General features: G+C 44.3%; 1 protein-coding gene across 1 annotated transcript; it reads right to left on the reverse strand.

The window, feature by feature from the left end:
- Positions 1 to 252: 252 nt before the first annotated feature.
- Positions 253 to 1,512, reverse strand: LOC123760694 (putative uncharacterized protein ENSP00000383309). Its single transcript, XM_045746478.2, has one exon. The coding sequence runs from the start codon at positions 1,510 to 1,512 to the stop codon at positions 253 to 255; it is 1,260 nt and encodes a 419-aa protein (XP_045602434.2).
- Between the last annotated feature and the right edge of the window lie 10,648 nt (positions 1,513 to 12,160).

Genomic DNA, 12,160 nt, shown 5'->3' on the forward strand with positions numbered 1-12,160 from the left:
GTAAACTGTCGACCTGGCTACGATACCGTTCTGCTAATACCCACCAAAATTTGAGCTGGTGAACGAATATTAAATGTATCAAATGTCATTTCTCTTGAGTTAAGAGGAATTCTTATATGTTCAACATTGCTGCCGCTCGGAGCAAGAGGACAATTTGACAAGATCATTGGATAACGATTGGAATTCGAAATACAAATTTTTATCGAGTTTGTCGACCTGAATTTCTTTGGAAATTACTTTAGTGTAACCTCCTCAAGATTGTATAAAATTGCATTTCATTTCACCCAACTTCAATCGTAAGCGGCTCTCTGGGGTAGGTGGCTCTCTGGGGTAGGTGGCTCTCTGGCGTAGGTGGCTCTCTGGGGTAGGTGGCTCTCTGGGGTAGGTGGCTCTCTGGGGTAGGTGGCTCTCTGGGGTAGGTGGCTCTCTGGGGTAGGTGGCTCTCTGGGGTAGGTGGCTCTCTGGGGTAGGTGGCTCTCTGGGGTAGGTGGCTCTCTGGGGTAGGTGGCTCTCTGGGGTAGGTGGCTCTCTGGGGTAGGTGACTCTCTGGGGTAGGTGGCTCTGTGGGGTAGGTGGCTCTCTGGGGTAGGTGGCTCTGTGGGGTAGGTGGCTCTGTGGGGTAGGTGGCTCTCTGGAGTAGGTGGCTCTCTGGGGTAGGTGGCTCTCTGGGGTAGGTGGCTCTCTGGGGTAGGTGGCTCTCTGGGGTAGGTGGCTCTCTGGGGTAGGTGGCTCTCTGGCGTAGGTGGCTCTCTGGCGTAGGTGGCTCTCTGGCGTAGGTGGCTCTCTGGGGTAGGTGGCTCTCTGGCGTAGGTGGCTCTCTGGGGTAGGTGGCTCTCTGGGGTAGGTGGCTCTCTGGGGTAGGTGGCTCTCTGGGGTAGGTGGCTCTCTGGGGTAGGTGGCTCTGTGGGGTAGGTGGCTCTCTGGCGTAGGTGGCTCTGTGGGGTAGGTGGCTCTCTGGCGTAGGTGGCTCTCTGGGGTAGGTGGCTCTCTGGCGTAGGTGGCTCTCTGGGGTAGGTGGCTCTCTGGGGTAGGTGGCTCTCTGGGGTAGGTGGCTCTCTGGGGTAGGTGGCTCTCTGGGGTAGGTGGCTCTCTGGGGTAGGTGGCTCTCTGGGGTAGGTGGCTCTCTGGGGTAGGTGGCTCTCTGGCGTAGGTGGCTCTCTGGGGTAGGTGGCTCTCTGGCGTAGGTGGCTCTCTGGCGTAGGTGGCTCTCTGGGGTAGGTGGCTCTCTGGGGTAGGTGGCTCTCTGGGGTAGGTGGCTCTCTGGCGTAGGCGGCTCTCTGGGGTAGGTGGCTCTCTGGGGTAGGTGGCTCTCTGGGGTAGGTGGCTCTGGCGTAGGTGGCTCTCTGGCGTAGGTGGCTCTCTGGGGTAGGTGGCTCTCTGGCGTAGGTGGCTCTCTGGGGTAGGTGGCTCTCTGGCGTAGGTGGCTCTCACATAGGTGGCACTGTAATTTAGAAGAGTTTCTGTAGTAAGGGCGTCTGTTTCCCATGCGGAGAGACTGGAGTTTTCACCCATGTAAGATCTTCAGCTCTTGGACTCCGCTTTCATCACCGCCCTTAATTGCAGTGTCTCCCAGCCCTCTTGCCTCTTACCATACCTACTCTTGAACCTGTGTGTGGAGTTAGCACTTCCCACACTGAAGTGCTTTCTTACACCCTGATGGCTCACCCGAGTTTCTAGTGTCCAACTATGCCCTCTCCTGCTTCCATGTTTATAATGAACATTCCGTTTAGGTTCACTTATGTCAATGCGTAGTTTGGGCCCCTGACGTACGCATTGGTGTTAGAGAGGCCATGACTCCTTTACCTTACGCTTCTCTGCTGATTAGTTTAAGACTTTTGTTCACACTTTATTTTGTGTTGCTTAAGTGAAGGACATATTAGAGTCACTTAATTGTATTGTTTAATGTACGCTTAAAGTAATGATATTGAAATGATATTGAAATGATATTGAACGTTGGAGTTGCCTTTTCTCGCCTACCTACCTACCTACCTACCTGCCTTCATTGTTCCTTCAAAGATCGGGTTTCAGGGAGAATGATCCCTGGAGCCACCTCGGAGTTGGCACAAGAATGTATAGTGCCTCAACTGCCAGTTACGTGGACGTAGCCAAGTACTGGGTCTGTCTTCATGCTGTTGCTAATCTGTAATGAACTGGAAAAATAAAATGACTCCTCGGGTAAATAATATGGTGCATGTAGAGTGTTTTTCTTGTTTTCTCACCCTCTAAAATATATATTTTGAAATGTGAATTATGATACGTACTGAGAAAAATATGGTAAATGTATATATATATATATATATATATATATATATATATATATATATATATATATATATATATATATATATATATATGGTAATAATAATAATGTATGTGTAATTAAGTTATAAATGAAGTAGAAAATTTCACGAAGAACTAAATAGGAAGTAGGCATAATAAATGAAGCCGGAGAGATGCTGTGATTCCTCACTGTCAGCCCGCGGCACCAATAGGCTTACTCCATTAGCCAAGGATTCCTGTTGGGAATTCACCGCAAGATGTGCGTGAAAGTGCGCCTTGGCGTGGGTTATCTGTTAAGGCCGGTTGTTGTAATGGAGGCCGCGACAGCAGCAACAACGTCTTAGATCACAACCGTAAGGGCGTGTAATCTTGCGCTCGCAACAGTATCTCTGACCCCGCTGGTGGATGTGGTCTATCAAGATACTGCCATCACCATCACACACACACAAATCTGCGACTACCCCCCGACGGATGTGATTCAACAAGCGCATATAAGCAAGGCCAGAAACTGTGGCTGTATTACAATTACGAATTGATGTAATAACCGAAAATTATGGATAATGGGCGTCTGAGAGCGGTGGAGACCCCTCACTCACTAAACTGTGCGGGGTAATCGCTCTCGGGGACCCTGGGCTGTGCTGTAGAAAGCCGGCCCGCGAGATGGATGGCCATACACCGTATAATTTCAGTTACTTTCGATAAATAGGATAATTTGAGAGAAGACAGCTCTTCATTCTATTTTCAATACCTTGGATTATGATGGCATCGATGCTTCGAATGATAAGAGACATCGAGGCGTATCGAGAATGTTTGCCGAGGGTGAAGCATTGACGGCTGAGCAGAGCAGCCCGTCCTCCAAACTAAGACCCAAAAGTGATTCCATGCTCCCGCGAAACCCCAGCTGTTTACGAATGAAAAATGGTTTACACACGACTCAACTGATTTCGTCCGAACAGTTCAGGAACAAGTGCTGCACTGACGAATTTTGTTTGAACCACAACTCTGTAGATGCTTCACCTACGTACTACAAATAATCGCCAACAGAACCTAAACACCTAACCTAACCTATGCCTACATATGCACAATATGTCAATATACTATAATATTAATTTATATTTGAGAAATTTCCCGTGTTGAATGAACAGCATGTATAAAATTATGAATGCGTCTGTGGGGTCGACCGCTGGATGTAATGGACTTGAGTCGAGGACGGGTTGGAGCGGAGCCGATGAGCTTAGGCTACTTATAAATATAAACACTAGAACAGCTTGTAAGCGTGGCTATAGTTTTGTATACAAGTGTGTGATCCAATAATTTCCATTTGATTTCTGGTTCCTTTGCAAAGCTTTCCATCTCACCTCAGCGGAGCCCGCCAGTAGAACAATAAGAGAAGTAATTTATAACAGTCAGGGCAGAATACGATGATGAAGTGGGCCCCGCCATGACGCAGCAGCGCGCTGGAAAACCTCCCGGAATTGCATTAACGATTCTATTTTGTTTTCTCGATCGCTTCATCCGCAGACTTGCAGATTCTGGTGTCTGTAATTCAAGTTATTATTCTTATTCTGACAATGTAATAAGCTCCTCCATTTTGCCAAGGGCTTTAATCATCCATGCGGGTTTTAACCATCCATGGGGGTTTTGGCAGGTGAAATGCTTTCCGCAGTTGTGAAAGAAGTTGCTAACAATAGCCAGCGGGGATAATTTATCCTGAATGCCGTTTAGAATACGCTAATAAGATGATAATAATGTGATATGCTAATTAGATGACTGACATTTTCTCCCTGTATAGGGTTAGCGGGAGACGGTTGACAGAGGGTTGTAGTGAAGCTGAAAGCAAAGAAGTAATATTCATGAGTGGACAACGGCGCGACCTTAGCAGCCGTGACAATACACTGCGCCCTGCGAGGATAATTTGAATAAATGTCACAGGCTATTATTTTGACCGCGGAAGGGCTGGCAATTTTAATATTCGCATAGCCAGTAAATGTCATGAATGGTTGATGTCGGTGTAGAGCTCTCTGGGAACAAAAACCCGAGCAGGATATGAATCACCATGCAAAGAATGGACATTAGAATTCTTTAATACATTTTTTCTTCTTTTGTGTGTGTGTGTGTGTGTGTGTGTGTGTGTGTGTGTGTGTGTGTGTGTGTGTGTGTGTGTGTGTGTGTGTGTGTGTCCGTGTCCTCGTGACTGGACAATAGGAGGGAAGGAAAGGTGGAGAAGGATAGTGTGACATCACTAAATTTTTAGTCTCGATTGTGTTTTATCAACGAGTGGGGGAATTTGTTTAATATGTTGGGCGATGCTAGCGTAGGGGGTGGTAGTGGTTGTGATGAAGATGGCGGCAGTGGGTTGGTTGGTTGGTTGGTGGTAGGTAATAATCCAACATGTTGCACTGTGTTCCTCAGCAACTGAGGCACGCCACACCCTTGGTTCTACACTTGGAAACACTGTCGGTTACCGAACTTAGTTTATTTATAATAGAACTTTCAGTACGTTTAGAAGCCGTTCTTTAAAGTTCAAATAGCGTGTTCATCTTGTATGTATACATTATGTTCATTCCCCGCAGCAAACCACCATTAGAGAGGTGCTTCACTACAACTACTATACACTCTGAGGGAAGCACGCACTCACATGCAAATTTTTGTTGGTAATCTGCAAATAGATAATGAAGGGTTAAGGTTTCACCTGGGTGACGGCCCACTGTCGAGTCTCGGACTTGGACGATGATGGAGTACTCCTCTCTCCTGTCCCGGCCCCTCTCTTCCTCCAGCTTGCGTCCCTTCCCTCTTTCCAGCTTACCTCTGATTATCCCAACCCTTTCTTGCTATATCCCTTGTTAGACACTTTTCCTTGCTACTTGTCCACCCACCCACCTCTTCTTCCTGTTGCTCCTTCCCCATTCTTTTCCCTCCTGTCCTTTCTGAGTCCTATTCCCCTTCCATTCTCTAGCCCGCCTCTTCCAGTCACTCCCGCACCATATAACCTGGGGCCCTTCTGAGGGGACTCCCAGCAGCTGGACATCCTCATAAATACTGTCAAGCAGTACCCTCCTCTGCGATAGCAGCCTGACGATTACATGCTACCTCAGAACACAGAATACATAAAATCTACCACTTACGGGCTATTCATGCCCGTGCCACCTCTTGGATGGCTTAACCTTCATCAGTTTGAGAGGGCGTCATAGACACCGTCGACTCTTGGTGTGCAGGCTGTACTCCCCGCGGGTCCCAAGGAGAGGTGGTGGAGCCTGGGAGGGAGTGCAAAAGAAGCATCCAGCAAGGGACTTTCTTGGTTATTGAGATTTTGTGTATGTGTAATTGGAATATATTGGCCAAAGTTTTAATGTAAAAAGTTGTATAAAACTGTCTGGGAGCCGCGGCTACACATGTGAAATGAGATTCTATCTTTTTTTTATATATAATTTAAACATACAGGCGCACATTCTTGTTAATGTTAAGGGCAGCTGATGGAATTACGGCTCTTTGCCAGTTGTTTTTAGCTAGATTAAGACTAGTATATCTCTTTATTTTCTCTCCGTGTTTATAAGTTTCGTAGTGACTCATGATGTCCGTGTTTTCAAGAGGACATGTACATAGTTGTGGGAACTGACGTTAGACGAGATGTCAAAGGAAATGTTAATGTTTGTTGGGGAAGTGTATGATGACACGTGTGGCAGTGTAGAGAATTATGAGGGTGTAGGCAGACCATTATGGTGGTGTGGCAATCGTAGCATAGTGTACAATATCATCTTGAACGTCTCTACGTATAAAATGTTAAGTTGAGTTCGTTGCAAGTTGTTTTCTTGCTGTTGGCTTCTTGTGTTCCTTTTTTTGTATGTTGCCGCCGGGTGCTCTCATTCCTGCCGATCCCGCCGCTGCTCCTGGGACCTCACTTACCACTGCTCCTGCCACTATTGCCACTGCTTCCGCTTATCCTGTGTTTCTTACCAATGATCCCGTCATTGTTGCTATTGACCCCAACCCCGTTTCGGATGCTGCCTCCGTTCTTCTCTATCATGTTTGTCGATCGCTTCCGATTCTGTTTATCGCTCCTGTCCCTCGAGCCTGTCGATCCTAACCCCTCCACAGCCTTATGTCAGTTCCTTCTGCCCCCCCCCCCCCCACTTCTTTCTCTCCTGCTGCCGTTCCTTCCTCCCGCCCTCCCTCCCCCCCCCCCTCCCTCCACCTTCCATCCCGTTACAGTCGTTACAGGTCACCTTCTGCTTGTGCAAAATACTGTTCCTTATTTTCGGTCGGGTATTCCGTGGCATTGTTCCATTGTAATGGAAAAAGTTTGTCAGAGAATTATGGGAGGACCTGAGCCCATCAGAGACAACAATAGGCAGGTAATTTTTGTTGAGTAATTTTACACAGTTTGCCCACAAGTTTGTCTTATCATAATATATGCGAAAATAATTGACAGTGGATCCCAAGCGTATCGTATCGCGTTGTGGCGCTTTCCCAAATGACTGCACCAGTTGCCCTCTGCCTCCTCCTCGAGGTCACGGGAATGCCAGCGTCTTCATTTTTTTTTAATAGGACCTTCTTGAGTTTTGTTATAATGAAGCATATATGAAGGTGGGAGGGAGGGAGGAGGATGTTTGCCAGGACTTGCCAGTAGCGAACATTAAACAACAGACTGACGATGCCGTTGTTGTTTAAGATTCAACTACTCGGAACAAAAAATTGCAAGTAGCACGGGCTATGGTGAGTCTGTTGTGGACTTACCTGGCACAGGAGCGGGGCTGTAACTTGTGCTAACGATGACAACAGTCGCATCGTTTTGCGTTAGTGTATGGGTAGTGAGATGGAGATTGGTGGTGGGGGAGGGGAGCAAAGATTGAGGGGGGGGGGATTGAAGGGGTTGGTAAAGATGGAGAGGGGGGGGGGTTAGGAATGAATGGCGAATCTCGACAAATTGACGGTTCCTCTTGTAAACGTTATGTCAGGCAAACAAAAATAAGATGTCCCAGTCAGATTTTGTTAGCAGGTCATGTGTGCGGGAACGAGAGGGAGTCACGAGATGCATATTATGTCTATTGTTGCTTCTCGTGTTTCTTTAATTTGAGGGCTTGTGGTAGAGAGGGGAGGAAGCCGCTTGCGGTAGAGGTGGGGAGGCCGCTTGCGGAAGGGAAGGGGGGAGCCGCTTGCGGTAGAGCGAGATAGGAATCGCGGGTTGTGACGCAGTATAGTGACGTGTTCCCCGTGTATCACGTCTCTGGTGACGCCACGGATTAACATGACTTGTCCAGGTGAAATGTTCCTCTGATGGGCTCTGCCACATTTACCTCACGACAAATTACCCACCGTCCTCTTCCTCCCCACTCTCCCAATACCTAGCATCTTGATTATTTACAACAGCAATGACCAGAAAATAATGGTCTCTGCTCGTGGCCACGGGCGCTCTCTCACTCCAGTTGAAAATCATGAATGATATTTGTCGAGTAAATACAACAATGTGGAGCCTGTGTGTGTATACGCTACTGGTGCAAAATGGTGCAGCTATTACAGCAGGATTAGAAGACTTGATTCATATAAATGTTCCAAGTGTGAATGAAGTTCAGTGAGCGGTGTGTATCAAATAATTAACAATTCACCGAAAACTAGGCTACTGGCAGTGCCCTGCTCGAGGCCCGCCCGACACACTCGCCTTTTTATACCTCATTTTTTATATTCGAGACTGTCGGTGAAAAATTCAGATTTCAATTAGGGTGGTGTGTACGCGGATAACAATATATCTTTAATTGACAAGTTGAAAAGCCAACGCCCTCCCGTTCCTACAACCTCCAGTCTATATATCTTTTTTTTTTTTTTTTTGGCTTTTGAGCTACAATTGAAGGTTGGGAAGCAAAGTGGAATAATTTTTAATTATTTCTTTCTTTGTCATGTTTGCTTGACAAGGTCTTCAACCACACAAGGTAGCGGCAGCAGCAGCAATAACCGCCGCCTTTGTCATTGAGCATAGTCCACCTCCTTCATAAATTATGTTTTGCCCAGAGATTTCTTATCTTATTTGTCTTTTTGGGACATCTGGCTACTAAACCTGCATATTGTCAGAGGCTGAATTGAGTACTTTAGAGATATTTTAAAACGTATCGGAAATTGTCAAACTTACCACTGTACAGATGATAGAAAAATAATTGACTGTATAGCTTGCTAGTTATGGTTTATCTCTTCTCATATCTAAAACAAGCAGAATGTGTGGATTAAATAAATGAATACCCGGATTCGAGTAAAGGTCAAACTCTCTGTAATCATTAAAATATATATATATAGACCGGGCAGACGATGGTCACTCGCCATGTGTGGTGTTTCCCGCGTAAAATATGAGTCGGCGGGCGGCTCTCCTGGGCGTCCGCACCTGTCGCTTCACCTCCACATTAATTGTCATCAAATGTCGCCATAAAATTATCATCAGTACTTTGTCGGCTTCATGAGCACGTACGAAATCACGCACACGTACAAAGGGGGTGGGGACATATTTAAGACATAAATGATACGGGAATTGACAAGGTCAACTTATGATAACTGTACCCAAATGATGCTTCCAGTATACACGGAAACTGATTATCCAGATGAACCGGAGAGATATCAGAAGGAATGTCCTCAGTGTGGTGGGAGTGAGCTAGTGACATGCACCAAGAGAGGAAACAATTGAGCAACCTACATACACAATGTGAAATTATTATTTTTTATTACTTGATTCACTTGTAAATATAAAACATCCCTCGGTGAGTAATGATACAGGGTCCAGGAGCTAGAATTAATTTGCCATCAAACACGCGAGTACATACATACTGACATTTTATTCCTTAGTTATTGAGTCCCGAAATACATTATATGGGTGTATGACAGTGGCGCTGTAGTCATCATACAGTGATGACTATGTGACAGTTCCCTACTCCAACGATAGCATGTTTCAGGGCACCAACCCTTGCCGGGTAATTATTATAGGTTTTACACACGTGCACACATTAGAGGCCTGTTAGCTGAGTGGACAGCGCTTTGGACTCGTAATCCTAGAGTCTGGGTTCGATCCCCACAGATGGCAGTAAATAGGTACGTGGGAGTTAGACAGCTGTTACGGGCTGCTTCCTGGTGAGAGGGGAGATAATAAATTAGTAACAGTTGATTGACAGTTGAGAGGCGGGGCGAAAGAGCAAAGCTCAACTCCCGCAAGCACAACTAGGTGAATACACACACACAAGCACACAAATCAACTGGAGAAGGTGCAAAGGCATTATACAAAATGGGTTCCAGAACTGAAAAACAAGGTACAAGGAGAGACTAGAAGCGTTAAATATGCCAAAACTAGAAGATAGGAGAAAATGAGACGATATGATCACCACTTACAAAATACTAACAGGAATCGACCAAATTGACGAAGAGGAATTTCTGTAACCAGCAACTTCTAGAACAAGAGGACACAGATTCAAGCTAAGGAAACAAAGGTGCCGAAAAATATAATGAAAGTTTTCTTTTGCAAACAGAGTGGTAGACGGTTGGAAAAAGATGAGTGAGAAGGTGGTGGAGGCCAAAACCGTCAGTGGTTTTAAAGCGTTATACGACAAGAAGTGCTGGGAAGACGGGACACCATGAGCGTAGCTCTCATCCTGTAACTACACCCACGAATATTACCTTCCCTCTCAATGTATATAACAGTGTGCTATCTCCTTCCCCTCGTCCACGTTAAAGCCTCAAGACTGTGAATACGTTAAGGTGACAACTCTCGCAAACTTTTCATTCCGATATATTATTTCATCTATTGACCATGGTTTATGATCTTTCTTCATGAAACTCACTCACCAACATTAATACATTTATCTCTCTCAGCTCTCATGACAGATCTTTATAGAAATTTTCATATATATATAAATTATATTATATAATATACATATATAATACTATTATATATATATATAATATTATAAAGGCACCTAATTGGCCCGTGCGTGGGCTAGTGTGTCTGTTTTTCCCCGTCTGTGCATTTATCTAGCTATCTATACATTCAGCCATCTGTGCATCTATTCATCTCGCTTTTTGTCCATCTGTCTATGCATCTATCCATACATCCACCTACTCATCATCCTATCCATCTACCCTTCCAACTATCTACTTTTTATCTCTGCCCCTCTCTTTGTCTCTTATCTTCTTCTTTTTCCTCTAAACTATGTAATTGTCTGTGTGGGTAGTTGCTAGTGAAAGGAGCTTTGAAGTGATTACACCATACTCTAATAAAGGACTTGTGGCTTGACACCTTTTGAAGCTGTGGAAGAATCATCTGCTTTATGCGAGTATGAGCAAGTTATCGACAGCAGGAATTTTCTGTTAATTTTCTTGATCAGTGAATAATGGTGCATATTACTGTAAGAAAAAATGTTTTTTAAAAATTTGGAAACTTATGAAAACTACAAAGTCAATGCCCCCTAGCTTCACCAGCTGGTCTAGAGATGGCAGCTGTATAACTGGTGAGCAGTGCCAGAAATCGTGGTGGGGGTCTTAATGTGGCCCTGGCACGCTATTCCATTTTGAATTCTGGAGACCCTGACCAGCCTATGTTCTTCCCGTACTCCAGACCATTCCCTCTGCCAATTTGGGTGATCGTAACCCTAAGTGCCTTCAACTTTGAACAGAAAGACAGGCAGGCAGACATTCTTTCTTATAGTATATATTTAATGTTCTACCTAATAGGCCAAGTTGCCAAAGAAGCAAAATTTTCCTGAAATATTATAGTTTTTAATAATTATCATTATGGAATGATAAAGGTTTGCATTACATTATACACATGATTTTTTTTTAGTCAATACAAATTTTATCAAACCTAACATAAGTCAGTAATTCATCTTCTTAATATAATGTAATAATATTAATTGGAATTAACCAACTTTGAAAGAAATATTTGAAAATAACGAAAATCACTCTGCTTGTTAGGCAAATCGGACCTTGCATACTAGGTAAATTAGTGCGGTGCTGGCTATTAAGTACGACATATTTATATATAAGTGTCACCCAAAAATGTACATACACTTTGATTAATTACAAAAGTTAGTGTTTATTAAAATACATTTAATTTTCAAAAATATAATAGTCTGCAGACATTGTTTAGTTTTGTCAACGCGTGTTTTCAAACTGATGTCTGTTTTGGTGCAGGCACTTCTTATAACGCAAAGCAGTGGAATCACATACATCAAGAAACATTTCATTTGGTGTTTTGAGTGCATTCTTGTTCAATGGCTATTTTCAGTTCAGTGACTGTTGCCGGTTTTGTAGCGTAGACTTTAAATATGAACATAAGAACATAAGAACAAGGTAACTGCAGAAGGCCTATTGGCCCATACGAGGCAGCTCCTATTTATAACCACCCAATCCCACTCATAAACATGTCCAACCCGCGCTTGAAACAATCGAGGGACCCCACCTCCACCACGTTACGCGGTAATTGATTCCACAAATCAACAACCCTGTTACCGAACCAGTATTTACCCAAGTCTTTCCTAAATCTAAACTTATCCAATTTATACCCATTGTTTCGTGTTCTGTCTTGTGTTGATACTTTTAATACCCTATTAATATCCCCTTTGTTATGTCCATTCATCCACTTGTAAACCTCTATCATGTCACCCCTAACTCTTCGCCTTTCCAGTGAATGCAAGTTAAGCTTTGTTAATCTTAATTTATATGAAAGATTTCTAATTGGGGGAATTAACTTAGTCATCCTACGCTGGACACGTTCAAGTGAATTTATATCCATTCTATAGTATGGCGACCAAAACTGAACTGCATAATCTAAATGAAGTACTGTATCTCCATAAAAAATAAGTCTAGAAGTGTGAGATCTGGTGAACAGGGAGGGTATTATTCGAAACCCCTTCAT

The sequence above is a fragment of the Procambarus clarkii genome, chromosome 21 (assembly GCF_040958095.1).
Source record: "Procambarus clarkii isolate CNS0578487 chromosome 21, FALCON_Pclarkii_2.0, whole genome shotgun sequence".
Classification (NCBI taxonomy): domain Eukaryota; kingdom Metazoa; phylum Arthropoda; class Malacostraca; order Decapoda; family Cambaridae; genus Procambarus; species Procambarus clarkii.

Bases quoted from the DNA above. Each gene is read 5' to 3' on its own strand.
- LOC123760694 (XM_045746478.2), bottom strand. From the start codon at position 1,512: ATGGGTGAAAACTCCAGTCTCTCCGCATGGGAAACAGACGCCCTTACT.